Here is a 19,466-nt window from a genome sequence, read left to right as displayed (position 1 = left end):
CAGCAGTCTGCTTTACTCTTCATGGTTTCTTGTATTGACCCACTTCTTGAGAAAACGCTAACAACAGAAGTTCATGTATGAATATACTTCAATAGTACAGGCCAGATAGGCTTTCTTTTTTGATTTTGAAAACAATTTTGTGACAACAATAATAAAACAATATAAAAATTAAATGCAACAAAATCAGAGTCAGCTGAAATTCTGTGGGCCAATCTATGATGCCAACTTTGTGCAATGAAATATTACTTTGATATTCTTCATAAGAGCTAAAAGTGAGAGATCACTGCAGGAAGTGTGTAAACTAGGCCCTGCGTGACCCTCAGCTAGTTCTTCCCTTTTTTCCTCTACTACTCCAGAATTGCATTATTTACAGTCACGTAAAAGTGTTAAGTATCAATTTCCTTTAATATATCTTCAACCACTGAAATAGTATAAACAGTATCATCAAGCCTAACTTCCTTTCCCCTGATTCTCATTTTTATCTATGTTTTCTCAGTTTGGACAATGAACATATTTGTAGCCATTTTTACTTTCAGGTTTTCCTACTTAACAGAAAACCACAAGCTTTGGACCATTTTCCCTGTCCAATATGTAGCCAACAAGTCCTTCTCTCTAGCCCAATGCAGAGTCAATTATTCTTAAGTAACTCCTGACAGGTGTTTATCAACCTAACTTGTTCTTAAAAACCCAACATATAGTGCCAGATTGCAATTATGAAACCGTTCAGACCTTTAGACCTGGACTTATCTGAGCTAACTTTTAAGCATGCGAAGTCAGGCAAGGTAAATCCCAGGGGTTATGCAATTTCACACCTGAAAGTATTAATTTATTTTCCATTGTCCCACACAACAGAAATTAACTTATGTATTAGTGGTTTCTATGTTAATAGTCATTTTATATGCTTATATATATGTTAATCGGTCAATATTGTGGCTTCATTTTTCTAACAGACTGAGGCAATTTCTCAATCTTTACGTTAAATGTAAACTCCCTTTGCTGAGATTCAGAACTTCCCTGCTGGTGCTATTATCTCATGGGTAAGCAGAGGACTGCCATTATCTCCCAGCTAATGACGTTTGGGTACCTCTCACATGAGTTTCCAGAGTGCTCAGTGCGATTCAGCCTCTGCTTGCAGCGAGCCAATACTGCCCTTGCAATTTATGCTTCCCTCTCCTCCACTCTTATTTGACACACATGTGTGAACAGCCAGGTGTGATCAAATGTTTGGAGGCGTGTGGTGCCAAAGCTCAGTACTGGCACAGACAGACTTCCTGCTCCGGAGGTGGCATTTGCAGTGTTATCCAGACTTGCCAGTTAAAACCATTAGTACTTGACAACCTCTGTCCTCTGGCGAGGATCCATCCCACTTGTCAGCAGGCACCGTGACAGCCTAACAGACAAGGGAGTACGCAGCCAGGAGAGCAGCACATCTAAACAGCGCGGCGTAGTGCTACAGACAAAAACGAACCAAAACTCCAGAAAAATGCAAACCGTTCGTTCACTTTAGAGGCAACAGTCATTGCTTTCAAATAAAACATACTTAATACTTTCAAAAATATAAAAGGCAGTAAAGTAAAACAAACAAACAGTCCATGAACATTATTTTAAAAATTAGTACAAAGTTCACAATAACGCACTAATTTCACAATCAAAAATAAACTTTTGCCATGTAAGAAAAGCTCTAGCATCCTAACTGAAAGTCAGCTGTGGGATGCTGAGGTGAAGTTTTCCAAAGCGACACTGGCAAAAGGCCTTCTCATTCTCCCTGGGCCCCTGTTCACTCATCCTGCAGTTGCTGGATGGAAATGTAAGGACCCAAAAATCTACATGGCTAAAAAGACCTACCAACACACTTTTAAAGTGGACCGGTTTCTTGATTCGGCCTGAAGCTCAGCTGTGCAGTCGTGCCAGCATAGCCAAGAAGGCATCATGATTCTTATGTCACGCCAATGAATTAGTAACGTGCCCATTGCTGTCATATCTCGTACCTTTTATCTATCAATCAGTGAATTCTGCAACTCTGTAATTATCAATAAAATTCTTTTTCAGTTTGACACTTCAGTGTGTTTTACAATAAGGCTATTGCATTTCTTTATGTTTTACCTACCACAGAGAGCATAACCAATGATTAACTAACTAGTCACAATTTGATTTTGTAAGTATGACACTAACTGTTTCCCTCGTTGTCCTTCCCTCAGAAGCCTAGTCCACCTAAAAATATGGTGAACAAGTAAGTAAAAAAAAAGTGTAAGTCAAGATACTGGCTCCTCTGCAAATTACTGTCAGAATTTCCCCGAACTTCAAACAAGTCACGCTTTCACACTCAGTTTGTAAATATTCCTGTGCTCATGTAACGTCAATACAGCTGTCAGCTCTGTTTCCACTAGTAACCTCTACCTTATTAACATTTTATTTAGATATTGATGACAGTTATCAACACAAAATGTAGCTACACTTATCCTCATTGCTACACTTATCTCAAAACACTTGTAGCTGTTAATCGGGTAAAAGAAAGCCGTGCATGACAACAGTGTGCCTGAAACGCAGGATCTAAGAAGTAGCAAAGATGAAAGTAGTGCTTTTGCAGATTAGTTACATAAAAGGAAAACAGAAAAAGCAACAATAGGAGATAGAAGTATCTAGGACTGCACTGGTTACTGCCACAAGACAGGGTTCTCACAGCAAGATTTATAGAGAAGGCTTGAAAAGGTGTCTCTGTATGGTGGCGCAGGTAAAAGGGAACCCCAGGTCCCTGCAAGAAAGATTAAGATTTGAACAATCTCTCTCACATGATATTGTTAAATATTTGTAAGGCTGTGATTTGTATACTAGCTTGGTTCTGGACTAACTGCAGTTACAAGGATGGGTAATTTAAAAGACGATATTATTTGTTCTGAAGAGCTATGCCTGAAAATGTCCTTCCCTGGAAAGATTATTCCACAGGAACACTGTCATATCAAAAAAAACTTATTTACAAAATAATTGCTTTACCCAAACAAATTTTAAAACAGAAGGACTGTCTCAGTCTTTCTTAAAACAGAAAGGCTGTCTCATGTTTAATATACATTATGTTATTTTGGGTTTGCATGTTATTTATGGTACACAACAAACTATGTGACTAGTCGGGAGACTATTTTTTACTTCCTGGCACTTTCACAGCAGTGCAAGTGCATTAGTTTGACACAGAGCTTTATGTTAGTAGACTGGAAGATCCATTTTCCTGCCCCAAAGCAGAGATTTTGACGGTTTATGTCCTTTGTCTTTGGCAGCTGTCTGTTAAATACTTGAAACTGTTATGTCCGTCATGTCTCCCTTTGGCCTTCTTTTCTCTAAGCACTACCACCCCTTCAGTTTCTCTCACAGCCATCCACCCTGGACCTCTTGTCACTCCACCCCATGCTAGCATTCAGTATCTCTCTTAAACTGCAGCAGAGTTAGTAGAGTTTCATTGAAGGCCTGTTTCAGACATAGAGAAAGCGCTGGTGTAGGTTTTTGCATAGAGAAAAAGTAGGCTGTCACAGCATGAACAGCTGCAGGGGGTGACAAAACATTCCTCTATGAGTTTTCTACATTGCCCGTGCCTGCTCCCCAGTGCAGATAACAATCAGCTGATCAAAAGCCAATTTAGACAACAGTCTGTGGCTCCTTTGTCTACAACAACCAGCAAAGTGTTGGACCTGCTCAAGTCCAACCTGCTAAGGCCAGCTTCAGGAGACGTGGAGGGGTAGCTGCTTCAGGAGATGAGGTGTAGCTACTGCTGCAGAGAAAGCGGTAATTCCCACTCCCTTTGTCGATGTCCTAATCCCCAGAATTTTCACTCTCCATTCCTCAAAGCCTGGAGCCGCAAGGAAGCCCCTGCAAGACTTCACTCTACAGAGCACAAATTCTGTTTTGCCTACACTATGGAAACACTGTGACTCCTTCTGGCTGTGCTCAGCCAAGGAGGACAGACTCGATACTTGTGTGTCTCGCACACAGCGATCCTGCCCACATATCCCATGGTGGTGCCTGCCTTCTTCTAACAGCATGATATTGACGCGGCTCTAGGTAATATTCTGCAAAACTGCTCATCTTATATTGTCTTTACTACCAATCACCTCCCAATCTTAAAAAGAAACATTTTTAATCTAATAACAAAAAGCACATAAAACATTTGTACCTTTTAGCTACTGATCCTGGGCTTTACCACATCATATTTTAGGGGTCTAAATTACATGACAGTACCTCATTACGTTTTTCCATTAAGAAATATGATGAAGAGACCAACTTGCTCATTCAGTAGCGTCCATAACTTGGATTAAATATATATTTTTTTAAATTACGCTTATGAAATTAACAGGAAGTATCTTCAAATTATTCTTTTCCCTTATAACATTATGTTCTTTGAATGTGCACAAATTCAATAACAGCAAAGAAGAAAATTTACAGAGGGCATAAATAATAACTCCATAGCATGTCTCCCCATTGCATCCATTCCACCTTCTTTCCCCTCTTGCAGGTATTCATAACTCTTCCTTCTCAGACTGTCTGATATTCTTATTAATGTTGTGCTTCAAACTAATTTGAAAAGCAGACACCCAAATGAAACAACAAATTAAGTTATGAGAATGCAAATCTGTTCCCAGTGCAGGGACTGAGAATGGATTTGTGAGACTGTTCAGTGTTCAAGGGTAAGCCTGACTCAGTGTAAGCATATATTTCAAAATATGTGCTTTACATGAGCATGGCCACAGGAAACGCTTTCTATAATTTCAGCTTTTTAAACACTTTTCCTTGCATAATGTCATTGCCCCACTTTCTACCTTATCTACATCTCTTAAGGGGTTCTGCATCATTTAAATCCCTGAAGTAACAGACGTGTCATATATATCAGCAGTAAGCAGCTTGAAAAGTCTGAAAAAAAAAGAAAGAAAACAAGAGATGTTTATTTGCATTACAGCTACTGAAAAATAACTGCTGTGGCCATGCATATTATGGCTGTGTGACTAGCCATGGCTAGTGGCTGCTGGCCAAGTAGCCAACAGCAATTTTCATGCTGTTCTACATCATGAAATACCCAGCCTGTGGTTACGCAAATGAGATACCCACTGTTGGGCATGAAAATAAACACCAAGGTGTAATAATAAGTACCTACACACCATCCTGGTGCTCTGGTAGGCTCAGACAATTCCATTTCAATCAAAACGTTACACAGCTGACCATATTTTACAGGTTTGCAAACAACTACAAGTTTTGGTGAAAATTTCAGTTCATTTGTAGAACTCAATTAGCATTTATACATACAAAAGAATTTACAGGATGAAAATAAAAGTCTTTAAAAATACTTGTATAATTATAGGCATAGGAAACAAAAATAAACATTTAAGGTGAAAATAACTTCTGAAACATTCTTAAATTGTGGTCTCTCCACCTGATAAAACAATTTTTTAATTATTATTTCTGTATATGAATACAGATGGTCAATTTAAGTTCATATGAAAAGAGAAAAATGTGAAATCATTACTATTGAACAAGATTCTTTGTGAGATTAGAGGAATAATATTATACTCAGCAAACTGTTACTGTCTAAGTAAAGTCCCCTGGTGGCTCAGGTTCACAGGCACTGAGTAAAAACGCTACACCGCCAGCCTCTCTGCTGAAACACATCCCCAAAAGTTTTCTTATTTATAGATGGCTTGGCAGCACTTCCAACCTGTGTCACCAGCAATCTAAAAAAAATCACAGAGCATATCATTAGTGCCTTAGGAGGTGTGTTTTTCCATTGCTCTTATTTGTTATTTGTAGGGAGAGCGAGATTAAAAGCACAGTCTCCATCTCACCCTCCGCAATGCCCAGGACCGAGCACCCCAGGTACCTTCTCTGCCAACAGCTGACGTGCTACAGTGTTGAGTGTTCAAGCATATGCAGTTCTGCGGAGAGAAGGGAGTTGAACTGGAAAACTAGAAAACAACCTTTACCAACCCACCAGGTGCAACAGAGGCACAGGCAAGAGACAGCAGAAATTCCTAGTGCTGTTCAGTTCTTGCAACTGTGCTAAGTGGGCACTTCCCGCAGCTAAAAGAACAAGAGCCAATGAAACAATTGTCATTGCCAGCTCTCAAGCAGGGCTCATCTCTGCTCACCTCTCTGAGAGGCATAATACACTAAGGCCCTAACCCTGACAGCATATTAACATCTATTGTGAACGTAAGAGTAGAGTTCTACAGGAAATTTTTCAGATTTCCTTTTCAGTTCTGGGCTGATTCTCTCTACAGTTGCACCCTGTCTGCTGTTAATGACAGAGGAAAAGGAAAATAGAGAGGAGAAGCCTAAACATGTTTGTTCATTTTCTGATAAATTCTCATACAGCTGAGAGTGTCTATATGTGGAGCAACACAGAAAAGCTGGCATTTGGGTCCCCTGCTTATCTTCTTAAACTGAAAATGTAACCTTGGAAATCTATTCATTACCTCAACTCTGTTTTTTAATTTACTTACTTACTGCAACTCACAGCATCAAGTGCCAGAAGCTGGCAGACTCTTTCATTTCAAAAACACAACAGTTCAAACAAATCTTATTCTCTACCTCTAGCCATCCCTGTCTCTATCCCATGGCCACTTCTCCTTTGCTGAACAAGCTTCCAAAGGAAGATGGAAACTAACTTCTTTCAATCTGAATGGCAGGAATTTCTCTTCCCCAAACCTTTTTCAGTATAATCACGGAAAACAACAATTCTTACTCCTTGCAGTCTTCTCAAACACACCACCCTATCTTTCAGCATCTTGCAGGTCCCCTGTCAGGTATAAAACAGTCAAATTACATTGAGCTTTTTTGGATAGATCCAGTACATGGAATTTTAACTTGTATCACACAGATACACAGATACCCTCACCTATAGTGCATCACATCTAAAATCCATTTATTGATCTCAGAAATTTGTCTGTGACGGAGGCAAAATCTGCATTTAACTCATATGTCCCTGAAAGTCACCAAATTTTAACGTGAAGATGCACATGGAGGATCTGCTCTGTTGGTAGTTTGTTCCAGTGATCAATCAAACTCACAGCTGTGTCTTACATATTTGAATTCATCCACGTCTCTTGTAAAACCTTCCTTCACTAAGTGAAAGAACTCTGCAGTTGTGATTTTTTTTCCTCTGTAGAGGCACTCATGCAATATAGCCAAGTCACCACCTAGTGTTCTTCTTGTGGTATGTTTGAGCTAGGTCCTTATTTGACCTTGTGACCACTTGAAGTGTTTTTTTTGCACACCTTTGGCAGCTCTTTAAGGCACCTTTTCCAGTGTTTCAACATTCTATCAGTATATTTTATCCTATCCTTATCATTAAAAGTATGGGTTTCAAAAACTGTGCGAAGATCAGACTGCTCTGCAGTACTAAGTAGTGACAAAGTGGCACAGTCTTGTGATAAAATTAACTTCAAAAAGGCCTCAGAGATTTGTAAAGAAGTTATGCCCGATGCAATAAATCAGGACCAAACAAAATTGTATTGGAGTAGTTCTGAGTTATATCTATATGCTTTCTTCACTTACATGTGACCTCACATGAAAAAAAAAAAACAACCCAAAACCAAACACAACACAAAACAGGCACATATCTCATTTTACATCTTTATCTTGTGAAGAAGGATCCAAATAACTCCTGAAACTTGCAGGCTCCACGTTCAGACCAGTGTCCCCTTTGCCAGGTCCCAGGAGCCATGCAATGCCACATACTTGGGGCAGAGTGGCTGGAGAGCTGCCCAGCGGAGAAGGCCCTGGGGGTGGGGGCTGACAGCCGGCTGGGCATGAGCCAGCAGTGCCCGGGTGGCCAAGGAGGTCACCAGCCCCCGGGCTTGTGTCAGCACTGGGGTGGCCAGCAGGGGCCGGGCGGGGATGGGGCCCCTGTGCTCGGCCCTGGGGAGGCCCCACCTCGAGTGCTGGGCTCAGGTTTGGGCCCCTCAGGACAAGAAGGGCCTTGAGGTGCTGGAGCGTGTCCAGAGAAGGGCAGCGGGGCTGGGGCAGGGTCTGGAGCACAGGTCTGATGGGGAGCAGCTGAGGGAGCTTAGCCTGGAGAAGAGGAGGCTGAGGGGAGACCTTACGGCTCTCTGCAACTGCCTGAAAGGGGCAGTAGTGAGGTGGGGGTTGGTCACTTCTCCCAAGTCACTAGCGATAGGAGAGGAAATGGCCTCAAGCTGTGTCGGGGAGGTTAAGGTTGGATATTAGGAAATATTACTTCACTGAAAGGGTTGTCAGGGATTGGAACAGGCTGCCCAGGGAGGTGGTGGAGTCACCATCCCAAAAACGTGATGTGGCACCTGGGGACATGGTTTGGGAGGCGTGGGGGTGTTGGGTTGGCGGTTGGACTTGATCCGAGAGGTCTTTTCCAACCGTAAGGATTCTGTGTCACACGGCGCGTGACCGCCCCCCCGAGGCGAGGGAGGGGACACATCCCTGCCACCCCGCGGCCCCCGGAGCGCCATGAGGCGGCGCCTCGCGCCGGCGCCCTCCCAGCCCCGGCCTCCCGCCCCCCGCAGGCGCCTCCTGCTGGGTCATAGAGCTCAGGCGGGGCCGGCTAGAGTGCCGGGCTAGAGTCCCCCCCTCCCCCCGACCTCGGCCCGGCGGGGCGGGGCGGGGCGGGGAGGTGCGCGCCGGTGCGCGCCGCCGTCCCCGCCGTCCCCGCCGCCCCCGCCGCGGTCCGGCGCACGGCTGCCGGGACCGCCTCACCGGAACTGGGCTGAGCCGCCGGGTGGGTGAGGCCGATGGTGGCGGCGGAGACGAGAAGGAGCGGGCGGGCTGCTGGGGAAGGTGGGGAATATCGGTGCGGGCGGGCCCGCGCTGGGAGCGGCGTGTCGCTGGTGCGGGCGGGCGGGTTCGGTCGCTCTCCCTTGCCTTCTGCCGTGGCCGCCCGGAGGGGCTGGGGTCGGGACCGCATCCCGACCGGTCCCCGCGGCTGTGGCAGCGACCTGACCCCTGCCCGGGGGATCTGCCGGGCTGGGGAGGGTGCGAGGGCGTGAGGCGAGGCCCGGGGCGGCCGCGGAGCAGCGGGCTGCCCGCCGGAGGGGAGGCGGCTGGCGGGAGCCTCGACGCCCGGAGCCCCACGGCCCAGGCCGCTGGCAGCAGCGGTGGGCCGTATGGCGGGGGTCTGGGCACCAGCCGGGCAATGGCCAACGGGCACCTTGTGCTTGTGCTTTTCCAGGTCTGCTGGGGATAGCGTGAAGCGTCCCTTGTGTCGCAGGAAACGGTCCGGATGGCCCAGTAGCCTTAGTACCTTGGCGTATCGGATGAGGTGTGTTATCGTCTCCCTTCCTTTGGTAAGTATCGCCCAGCAGCATGCGTGTGATGCTGAGTGCTCAAGAATGAACAACTGATGTTTCGATTTTCCTGCAAGGGGCAGGTGCTTAAGGAGATTGGGGTGGGTTACCTGGAGCCCAGAGGACAGCCAGGGAGGTTGTCTTGTGGAGAAGTTGATTGGGAAGTATCTCAAGTGCTCCATTACCATCAGGCAGGGTCCAGCGTACTTAAACTAATCCCCGACAGACATTTACTTAATTGGCTCTTCCAGGTAATGAAATTCACAGAGTGCCTTCTCCCCCTTTCCAAGGTAACCCGCCTCAATGCTTAGCCATCATTTATAGTTAGAATTTTTCCTTAATAGCTGACATAAATCTCCTTTGTTGAAACTAAGCTGATTATTATCTTGTGCTACCCAGAGGAGACCTGGAGAAGAGTGCACCAGTGTTCTCTTGTCAGCCGGCTGGGGGGTATTTGCAAGTTTCCACTCACAATCTTCTCCAAATTGAGTGAACCCACTTCTCGTGTTTCCTGTTTCCCTGAGCTCTGTTAAGCATTTCCAACATCCTTGAACCATTTAACTCGGAGCTAGGTGCAGTACTCCAGTGGAGGTACTACCAGCTCTGAGGAGGTGGGGTAATTATCCCCCTTGTGTTTGGCAACCCGCTTAAAAACATTCCAGAATGATGCTGTCTTATTTGGCAATTTTCTCGCATTACTGAAATACTCAGTTTGTGATCCACTGTAACTCAGATCCTTTTTTGCTATACTGCTACCCAAGGAACTATTCCTGAAGAGGTATCCATGGTTTTTGGGGTTTTTTTTCTTTACTAAGTGTATTATTTTGCACTTGCTAGTTTGAGAAGATGTTATCTGGATCATCATAACATAACTTTTTCTCTCTAACTTTAGTCTCTGAAATCCACTCCTCCAATCCCCTTCCTCCAAGTTTGGGGTCATCCACAAATAGTTAATTAAAATACTGAGTAGTGCCAGGCCCTGTGCATTGTGATAAACCCTTCCAGTCCGACTTTCTCAAATACTTCTTGTTTTTCGTGTTTTCTACTAAAGCTGCAATTCATTCTGTGCCATGGCTTTGCAGCTGAACCAAACCCTACGGAGAATCTTAAGTTAACCATCAACTTCTTTGAATTGGCTTCTGTGCACAGAATGGGGATTGCTCACAACTCAAAACCTAGAAATATGTGTAAAATCCTGAGCCCTTCTGAAGTTTTGGTGCCTTGCATATGGCTTCTGGATGCCCCTGACACCTGGTTATAGGTTACGGAGAATAATGATTGCTGGCAGTTTCCCATTCTCCCTGTTCAAGCTGTTACGCTATGTGGAATGAACTGAAAAGGCTTCTCTCGAGCCATTGGGCAAATCACATAACCCATTTTTCAAAAATAGTGGAATTCTGTGGCTTTATTTCCTACCTGTAAAACAGTAAATTCTACTTTGCAGGACACTATGAAAATAAGTACTCCTAGAGTAATATCCAAATGATAAAAATGTCCCCAGAATTACTGCAGATTTAAAAAAAAAAAAAGTGCATTAAAAATATATTTATATTTTCCTATGGATGTTCAGGTATGTGGAAATACCAGTGTGCAGGCATAGTCAGCTGCCTACTGCTTCCATCCCTTTCTACCCGACAAACAGAAGTGAGCTACAAGGTGGTTTGCGACCTTTGACTGACGAAAAGGTGCTGAATCACTTAGGAAAGGGCAAAAATAATCAGTGCATTAGAGGATGTTGAAGATTGAGTCATTTGTGTGCTATGGCAGTATGGCTCGCGCCTGAGGTAGGTGGGTCTGTCCCCCTCCTGTGTTTTAAGTTCTTTTAAATTCTTTTCTCATTCGTTTCCTGAGAAAAATCTGCTTTGATCCTAACTTTCTTCAAAATTGCATTTGCTTTTTTAGAGAGCTTTCTGGAATAACCATATGAATGCCTTGTTCTCACCCACTTAATACAGGATCAGATTTATAGATAATACATTAATGCTTGGTTATACTTGTTAGGGATTACTTTATTTGATCACGAATGGTCCATGAAGCTGCGAGAGGTGATATTTTGAAAATTTTTAATACTGAGGTCATTAGAAAATATTCTGAGAAGCAGCCACCTGTTGTTTAGAATGAAAGGACTGCTCTTGTGATGAAAACGCAGTAGGCTAAGCCTTTGTAAACAGCAAAGTTTCTTTCTCTTAAAATTGCATTTCACTGAGGAAACATCATAAAAAATTCTAGGGATGGGGATTAAGTGTAGATGAACATTATGTGTATATTGACTTCACAGGAAGGAAGAGTTCAGCATCAGCAGGGTCATAAGCCAAATAATCGTACAGGTATTGTCCTCTAGCCTGTACAATAATTTTTTCTCTTTTCATTCTAATTTATTTAGATGTCTCACATTAAAAATCATGGAGCTAGGAAAGGCGAAGCTTCTGCGAACTGGCCTTAATGCCTTATACCAAGCAATTCACCCCATGCATGGTATTGCCTGGACAGATGGGAAACAGGTGATACTAACTTCTTTACACCTTCATAATGGAGAACCAAAATTTGGTGACTCGAGTGTTGTCGGTCAGTTTGAACACGTCCATGGACTCTACTGGGGCCCGTGTCCCCCCGATGCCCCAGCTCTGCTTGCTGTCCAACACAAAAAGCATATCACTATTTGGCAGCTCTGTTTTAGTGTTACGGAAAGAAATAAGCTCTTAGTTTCTCAGATCTGTGACATCAGCGAGCCGTTTCCGGTGCTCCCTCAAGGCTGTGTGTGGCATCCGAAGAAGGAGATCTTGGCTGTGCTAACTACACGGGATGCCTCTGTCTTACACTCTGTTCATCTCAACAACTCCAGAATTAAAGCAGATATTAAAGGCAGCGGTCTCATCCACTGTGCTTGTTGGACAAAGGAAGGCAATCGCTTAGTGGTGGGAGTAGGCAGTGCCCTTCATTCTTATATTTGGGATGATGCTCAGAAAACACTGAATCCGTGTTCTTTTTGCCCAATCTTTGATGTGGGAGGCTATATCTGTGCTGTGGAAGCTACTCTGAATTTCCAAGTGGCTGTTGCCACCGAGCTTCCTCTAGACAAGATCTGCGGCTTAAATGCTGGTGTTGCATTTGAAGTTCCAGCGAGCATTGAAACAGAGTCCTTCCCCTCACAGTCCAGCTTATGCGGTGAGGAAGAGTATTCCATGGATGGGGGGAGAAAGTCACTGGACTCTGAGAAGCCCTTGTCTGTTGTTACATCTCCCGTGGATCTAACTCACATACTTTCTAGCAAGCAGGGTGCTGATTCCAGTCCTCTTCTTCATCTGAGGCCCAAGGACTACCTGACGGGAAGCGGCCAAGATTCTTCCCATCTCATCTTGGTGACTTTTGAAAGAAAGGTTACCTCTACCAAAAAAGTTAGCATCCCAGGCATTCTGGTTCCTGATATAATGGCTTTTGACCCCAAAACTCAAACTGTATCGGTTGCCTCCAATACTTGTAACATTATTTTAGTCTATTCACTGACTTCATCCAATTTACCCAATATTCAACAAATTCAGCTCGAGAAAAATGAGAAACCAAAGGGTTTGTGCTTCTTGACCAATAAATTGTTACTGATACTGGTTGGAAGACAAAAATTCACTGACCCTGCATTTCTTCCCTCTTCAAGATCAGACAAATATATGATCCGATTGATGATTAAGGAACTAATATTTGAAATGGGCCCTTCCATGTCTGCATCAGTTAATGGCAGCTCCAGTTTGAACCTTTCAAACATACCTCATGATCTCTCTGCAGATGTTCGCCCCCTCAGCCGTGGACTCTTGATACCAGATCGTACTGCTGTTCAGTCCCCCACCAGTAGAAGGAAACTCATTGAAGAAATTAAAAGTCCTGTTTATGAACAAAGCTTGTCGTTGAACACGAGTGACCTCAAAGATAAAAAGATCTCCATTCATTTTCCTCCAGCTGTTGAGTCTCTTGATGCCGAACCAGTTAATCGGACTGCGGCACTGTCTGCCACGTCACTGGTGTTTTCTAACAAGCCAACATCTCCGAAAAGGCAGGCAGAGGCAGCTTCCAAGATACCAAATTCTCACAAGAATAACCTATTAAGTGAAAAGGAGGCGAATTACTTTTTGAAAAATATAGAAAAACTGTCTGGTAACTTCGTAGAATTACAGCATCATCTCCATGAGTTAACTGAGCTGCTAAAATCTGGGAAGAGAAATCTTCCAGTGTATCCATCTTCTCAGGAGCCCTCTTTTATTAACATCACCTGCCAGGTAATTTTAATATTGGAAGCTTTAATGATAAAATCTGTTTATGGATGTGTGTTCTTTGTACAGATTTAAACATGAACCTTTGCCAGATTATGCACAGGAAGGATTACATCTTATGAATGTTTAGTGCATGTAAATTCAGTATATATGAATGGTCTCGCTGCACACAGGTAAATGAGACAGGAGACTTATTTAGGCTTTCAGTAAGCCTGGCATGTTTTCGTTGTCCTTCTTCCCTACTCTTCATGTAATTGCATCTCAGTCCCTATTTACAGTTCTTTTAAAACTACGTATTTGTATTTTTCTCTGATGGAAGATAGGAGGAGGGAAATATTTCAGATGATTTTTTAAACTAAACTTAAAGTAATATACCTGAAATTGTTGCCATTTCACATGGATGCTGTAGTAGTGCTTTCATTCTTGCACAGTCATCTGCGCCCGTGGTAAAAGCAGAGCATTTCTAGAAAAAAAAAAAAGAGACTATTGTCATTTGATGGTCAATAGGATTAGATTTCCATCCTGTTCCTGTAGGTGGGACTAATGTTACAAGGCCCATTACTCTGCAGGCTTTCAGTGTTTTTGAAGTGATGTGACCTTTGGGAACGCGCAGCTCCGTGTCCCCACCTCGTGCTGGGCTGAGCTCAGTGGCTCTGGCCCAGGCAGGCAAACCACCTCCTGTGCAGAGGCTGGGGCTCCAGGGAACCCACGCCTGGCCGTTCAGTTGCAGGAGGAGAGACTTGCATGAAGGTCTAGGAAGTTAATGTTTTTCCTAGGCAACTTGCAAAGCTTTCTGTTTAGAATTTCAGACAAGTGAAAATTTCCGTGTATGGGAATTGGTATCAATCTCCCCTCCTCCTGTGAGGGCAACTAAAATAACGGAGACTGAAACAGAAAAACGCCTTGGCTCTGAAAGTGAAATGTTGCTAATTAGTATTGAGAGCACCATCTGAGAAGGAAAGACACCCTTAGGGACACAGTAGATAATTCCATTAACATAGCTTAAAAATTGATTTAAAATTAAATTTCATGTGGAAGATGCTTGCCCTGGCTGAAAGAAGGCACTTCCAAATCTCATGCTAGAAAGTGTAAGTTACCTGATTATCAAAATGTGGCACAAATCTACTTAGGTCTCTTCTAGAATTCAGATTAATAAACCTTAGTCAGTATTCAAAGTAATTTAAACTGACATTTACCTTTCAATAAGCTCTTACTTTTCAGCTTTATTATTGCAAAAAATTATTATTAACTTTTGTAGCATTGAACCCTTAGGTCCTAGGTTGTACTCACTCACTCTCTTAGCTGTTTTCCATTGTACGCATTTAATAATTTTAATAACTTAATTTTTTTTTAGCTCTCTTAACTATATATGGGGCATTACTCTGAAAGGTGAAAGTTTCCCTCAGCAAGTCTGGTGTCTCGTTCATCTGAGGTGTTTGTTTAGAAGCCTACTTTAATTAGAGATAGCACAAATTTTCATTATGTTTTTATATTCAGCTATCTCTCTACATATAGTTTGAAACTGAGTTAATCTCAGCTTGTCTTGGTGTTCCAAGAGCTGGATTAGCTGTGCTTGCATGGGGGTGCTTCACAAATCAAAGCAATGCTACAATTTTACCTACATCTTTTGATCACTGATGATTAGTGGCAAGAAAAGCGTTGACTTTTCAATTACAAGCAGCATTGGAAACTCTGGCAGAAAATGCTGTGTTTTAACATTAGTCACAATATATTTGCTTCGGAAGTCATTAACAGGTGAACAGGGATCCTCACCTCGCGTGCTGAGCCCTGATCATTGGTCTACTGCCCAAGTTATTAGCTGTATTTTACAAAATGCTGAGGAAACCCAAAACGTCCCAAATACGCAGTGTCTTTGAGAGGACACAGTTCATCAGTGTGGGGAGCAAAGAGCACGTGTGCATCTCCAACCTCCCTTCTGCCATACGCCCCCCTTACGTCCTCCACAGCATGGAAAAGGAGTCGGCATTTACTTTGTCGTGTTTTTGTTGTCATGACCCAGAGACATTACCGAGGCTTCCCTGGGAGGTGACGTGGTTGTGTGAATTTTATCGTACGCAAAGACAGAGTTTGTAGTTTTCGTAACAACTGATCTTTTGCAGATTTTAAAAATGCTTTGCTCTGCCCTGTGGGGGATGGTCTTTGAAGACGCTTTATGGATTTTAAGGCTTGGGGCAGTGATGGTCAGAGGTGAGACAAACAAGCCCTTCTGATTTGTTAGTCTGTTCCTCGTCCAGACATCTGTGGGCAGGAGTTCTCGCCTCTTCTTAAGCTGTGGATCAGGGAGGGGTGGGGATGGAAAACCTGCGGCTTGACAGACTCCCCAGGAAAATGTCCCTCACAGGTGGCAGGATGAGGGTCAGGATTGCGCTGTGGGTGAAGCTCATGGTTTCTTCAGCAGCAGCGTATCATTTCCTCACCTGTTATTCTGACATGTGCTGAATTAGCACAGTTACATGCTGCTATCGCTCACAGATCCTCTCTTAGAGAGCTGAGACTTTAAAATACAAATCTTGCAAATGGGTCTGAATGAAAGTATGTAGCATTTGACTTTCTGTAAATGATGTAGTTGAAGGCATGTCTGTGATCCTGTTTTGATTAATGCCATTTTGACACCTCTGTGTAAAGATGTGACACTGTATCTAATGATTCTTTCTTGAATTTACAGAAGCAGCTCTCCAGAAGTGATTCAGACGAAAGACGAGCTGTTATTCTTTGTGGTGGTAAACTCCATCTGAATACAGTCCAGCAGATTTTCAAACTCTCTCTTGTAGAAATGCAACACGGTATGTTGCAGTTATTCAATAACACAAACGCTTTAAACACATGCGCCGTTCTCAGTGAGCAGTAGCAATATGCGTAATCCCATCTGGAAAAAAACCCAAGGGATAAATAATGGAAGATTGTTAATAAAAGCTTGTGCATTTGTTTTATAACATAAGGATTCTTCTCTAGGTTTTTACTGAGAAGAATCTTTACATTTTGAAAAAAAAAAAAGCCAACTTTAATGCATTGATAGCCCCTTGTCAAGTAGCTAGTTATACAGGAAAGTTACTGTCACCCAGTATTTTATTTATGTTTTCAGCTATTCTAAATAGAGACATCTGAGTAAGGAGGAGGTTAGAGTTGACTGGAGTCAATAGAGTTGACTGTATTTTAATTGGTTGACTATAGTTTAATTGGTAGTTCCAGCATCTGGTCTCCTCTAAGAAATCCTGTAGTTTTCTATAAACACCAAAGTAGCTCTATAGCTTTTAGCAGTGCCTTTCACTTCAGTTTTTGCTGTGAAGAAAACTACCTTTCTTATTGCTGTGGTCTTGTCTGCTGTTACCTGTTCATCCCACGCACACCCTGCGTGCCTGTGGGCGTGTCAATTCTAAGTGTCTTACTTTTGGCAAGGTAGAAAACATACTTTGTGGATATGATCTCTCACCACTACACACATTCTCTGTTCTGTATTCCAGCTACTCAGCTACTGTGTCTGCTCTCTGCCTACTTGCAGATACTGAGCAACCATCCCAAAGCCTTAAGGCTGCTGGTCTTACCATTGTGCAGGTTTTACTTTTCTTTAAGTGGTTGTTGGAATATGTTTAGTAACCCAGTACCGAGATAAAACCATAGTGGGATAATTCCCTAGCAGTTGAGTCTTGAAAAGGTTCTTACCACTATCTGACATTAGTTTAGTAGTTTTCCTATTGCAGGATCAGCTACCTGCATCGAAACAGAGTGATTATTTTAGTAATGTTGTGGCAATTACCCAGAAATGTGATACACCCAGTGATAACGGTAGACAGACTTATGGATATTGATCTCTTAATTTTTCAAACTGTAATTTTATTTTGAGCTATAAGACTTGAACAACTTCTCTTTCTGGCAAGAAATGTCCCCATTACCTGTGTTAGTTTTGACTAATCATTTTTTAGCATAAAACCATAAACGTAACAGAACTGGTTGCCCAGGCAAGTTACCATTATACATATGGCTGGTCTTACTAGATAAATTTTAAAAGCAAACCGTGTTACAGTAGGGTTTTTTTACGTATTTTCCAAATACTACTAGATAAATGGGCAAAGTGGGAATGGTACTTTCAAATCCCGGAATTGAACTGATTGTAAAGTTTGGTCCAAATGAGATATTAAGCCAAAAGATTAAAGGATTGCATGCTTTTAAGCTACAATCTTCTGATGACCTTACTTGTGACATGAAGTTACGTAACATAAATTTACGAACAGCTGGGAATATTTCTCTGAATTCCCTCACGCCCCACGAGCTAGCTCTATCTTATTTCTTCATCAGCTCGATGGATACAAGTATGATATAGTGACAGGACAAGGGGTGATGGTTTTAAACTAAAGGAGGGTAGATTCAGACTAGATATAAGGAAGAAATTGTTTATTGTGAGGGTGGTGAAACCCTGGCCCAGGTTGCCCAGAGAGGTGGTCGATGCCCCATCCCTGGAAACTTTCAAGGTCAGGCTGGCCGGGGCTCTGAGCAACCTGATTGATTTGAAGATGTCCCTGCTCACTGCAGGGGGGTTGGACTGGATGGCCTCTAAAGGTACCTTCCAACCTAAACCATTCTATGAAAATTTTCTGATTTATATGAATAAACCAGTGTTTTGGATTTGGTAAACAATTTCAGCCTGCAAAAATAATGTGCGTGAAGATGTGAAGTCAAGCAGCAAATGGAGCAGAGGCATGGAGTTTGTACAGAATTTCTTCCTTGTATGTATTGGAAATAATTATATTGAAATTACATAATAGAAGCAGTTTCTAAATTGTTTCTATTATATTAATTTGTCATTTAATAAACTTCTGCTTTTTACAGTATCTGCACAGCTTCAGCGCTGGGAAGCAGCTTATGAATACCTAATGAAGACAAGTCTGGACGCTTGTGAATTCTGTTCAGAAATTCATTCCTTCCCCTTATTTGAAGTGTCCATTTATTATATTCTTATCTCCTAGTGGCAAAATTGGTCAGAAAGTTATTTCACATAGTTGTTAACTGTCCTTTATTTTTTTATTTTGAGATTATACAACCTGTATCTGCCCATTTTTTTTTTTTTGCTAGACAAACTGTGTATTCTAGAATAAACGTTTTATATCTTAAACATACCCAATTACAGGAAAACTTATAAACGGGCATTTACCTGTCTTCACAGGTTCATCTTGGATTGTTCTCACAGCGGACAGTGAGGGCTTTGTTCCGTTAACATTTACAACCATGCAGGAGATAGTTATAAGAGACGCCAGTATGAAAGGCTACAGCTCCCGTTCTTCCAAGACTTTGGACATCATCAGTTCTACAGAAGGGTGTAGACCCACTTCTTCGGAAAGTCTGGATATCACGAGCTCTTTGGAAGTCCTCAGAGACTGCTCCTCCAAGCCCTCAGACAGCAGCAGTCCTTCGGAACAGCCCAGCAGTAAAATGTGATTTTTTGACTGATTTTGTATCGCCTGTCTTGCGATGGGAGACTTTTAAATTTACCAGTCTGTCTCAAATCTCTATTGGATTTTCATAATTTTCATTTTTTTTTTGTTGCATATCACTGTAAATTATTTATTTGATCCTTGGAAACATTAACATTTTTATAGTGAGCAGTGTTTTTTAAATATGACTCTTGCAGTATAGACCAGGTCTTCGTATCAGTGGTTGAAAGCACGCATTCTTACAAGCTTACAAGCTGAAGTTTCCATCTTGGTCTTTAATATGTTGGTGTTTTTAGATGATAGTAAACTTGCATAATAAAGAAATCCTTGAAAACGCTGCGTTGTCCCCCATTTCCTCACTTCTGTCAAAGCCTGAAATATTACACTCTTGTTATTTAGAAGCAGTGCCTGCGGAAGCGCCTGTGGTTGTGCACTGGTGTTACTAGGGGTGTATGCACTGGTTTAGGCAT

At 42.6% G+C, this 19,466-nt stretch overlaps 1 protein-coding gene across 3 annotated transcripts; it reads left to right on the top strand.

Annotated features, from left to right (window-relative positions):
• The first annotated feature begins 9,171 nt into the window (after nt 1–9,171).
• On the top strand, nt 9,172–19,333 carry LOC104044574 (WD repeat and coiled-coil-containing protein). 3 transcript variants are annotated; one of them, XR_010372378.1, is made up of 5 exons: nt 9,172–9,290; nt 11,674–13,555; nt 15,670–15,757; nt 16,236–16,353; nt 18,729–18,867. XR_010372378.1 is itself a non-coding variant. In XM_064448140.1 (5 exons), exons 3-5 carry the CDS (start codon nt 11,693–11,695, stop codon nt 18,998–19,000), a joined length of 2,253 nt encoding a protein of 750 aa, XP_064304210.1. In that variant the 5' UTR covers nt 9,198–9,290; nt 10,861–11,074; nt 11,674–11,692; the 3' UTR covers nt 19,001–19,333. The 3 variants fall into 3 exon arrangements, 2 of the variants coding, with proteins under 2 accessions (XP_064304208.1, XP_064304210.1); XM_064448140.1 differs by lacking the exon at nt 15,670–15,757 and adding an exon at nt 10,861–11,074 and having other exon boundaries at nt 9,198–9,290; nt 18,729–19,333; XM_064448138.1 differs by lacking the exon at nt 15,670–15,757 and having other exon boundaries at nt 18,729–19,333.
• Nucleotides 19,334–19,466: the final 133 nt, after the last annotated feature.

The sequence above is a fragment of the Phalacrocorax carbo genome, chromosome 3, assembly GCF_963921805.1.
Source record: "Phalacrocorax carbo chromosome 3, bPhaCar2.1, whole genome shotgun sequence".
Taxonomy (NCBI): Eukaryota; Metazoa; Chordata; class Aves; order Suliformes; family Phalacrocoracidae; genus Phalacrocorax; species Phalacrocorax carbo.
Note: the sequence above shows the minus strand (reverse complement) of the source record. Positions and strands in the feature narration are given on the sequence as shown.

Bases quoted from the DNA above. Each gene is read 5' to 3' on its own strand.
- LOC104044574 (XM_064448138.1), top strand. From the start codon at position 11,693: ATGGAGCTAGGAAAGGCGAAGCTTCTGCGAACTGGCCTTAATGCCTTA. The intron at 13,556-16,235 runs GTAATTTTAATA...TTGAATTTACAG, and splicing joins TTATTAACATCACCTGCCAG to AAGCAGCTCTCCAGAAGTGA. The intron at 16,354-18,728 runs GTATGTTGCAGT...CTGTCTTCACAG, and splicing joins TCTTGTAGAAATGCAACACG to GTTCATCTTGGATTGTTCTC.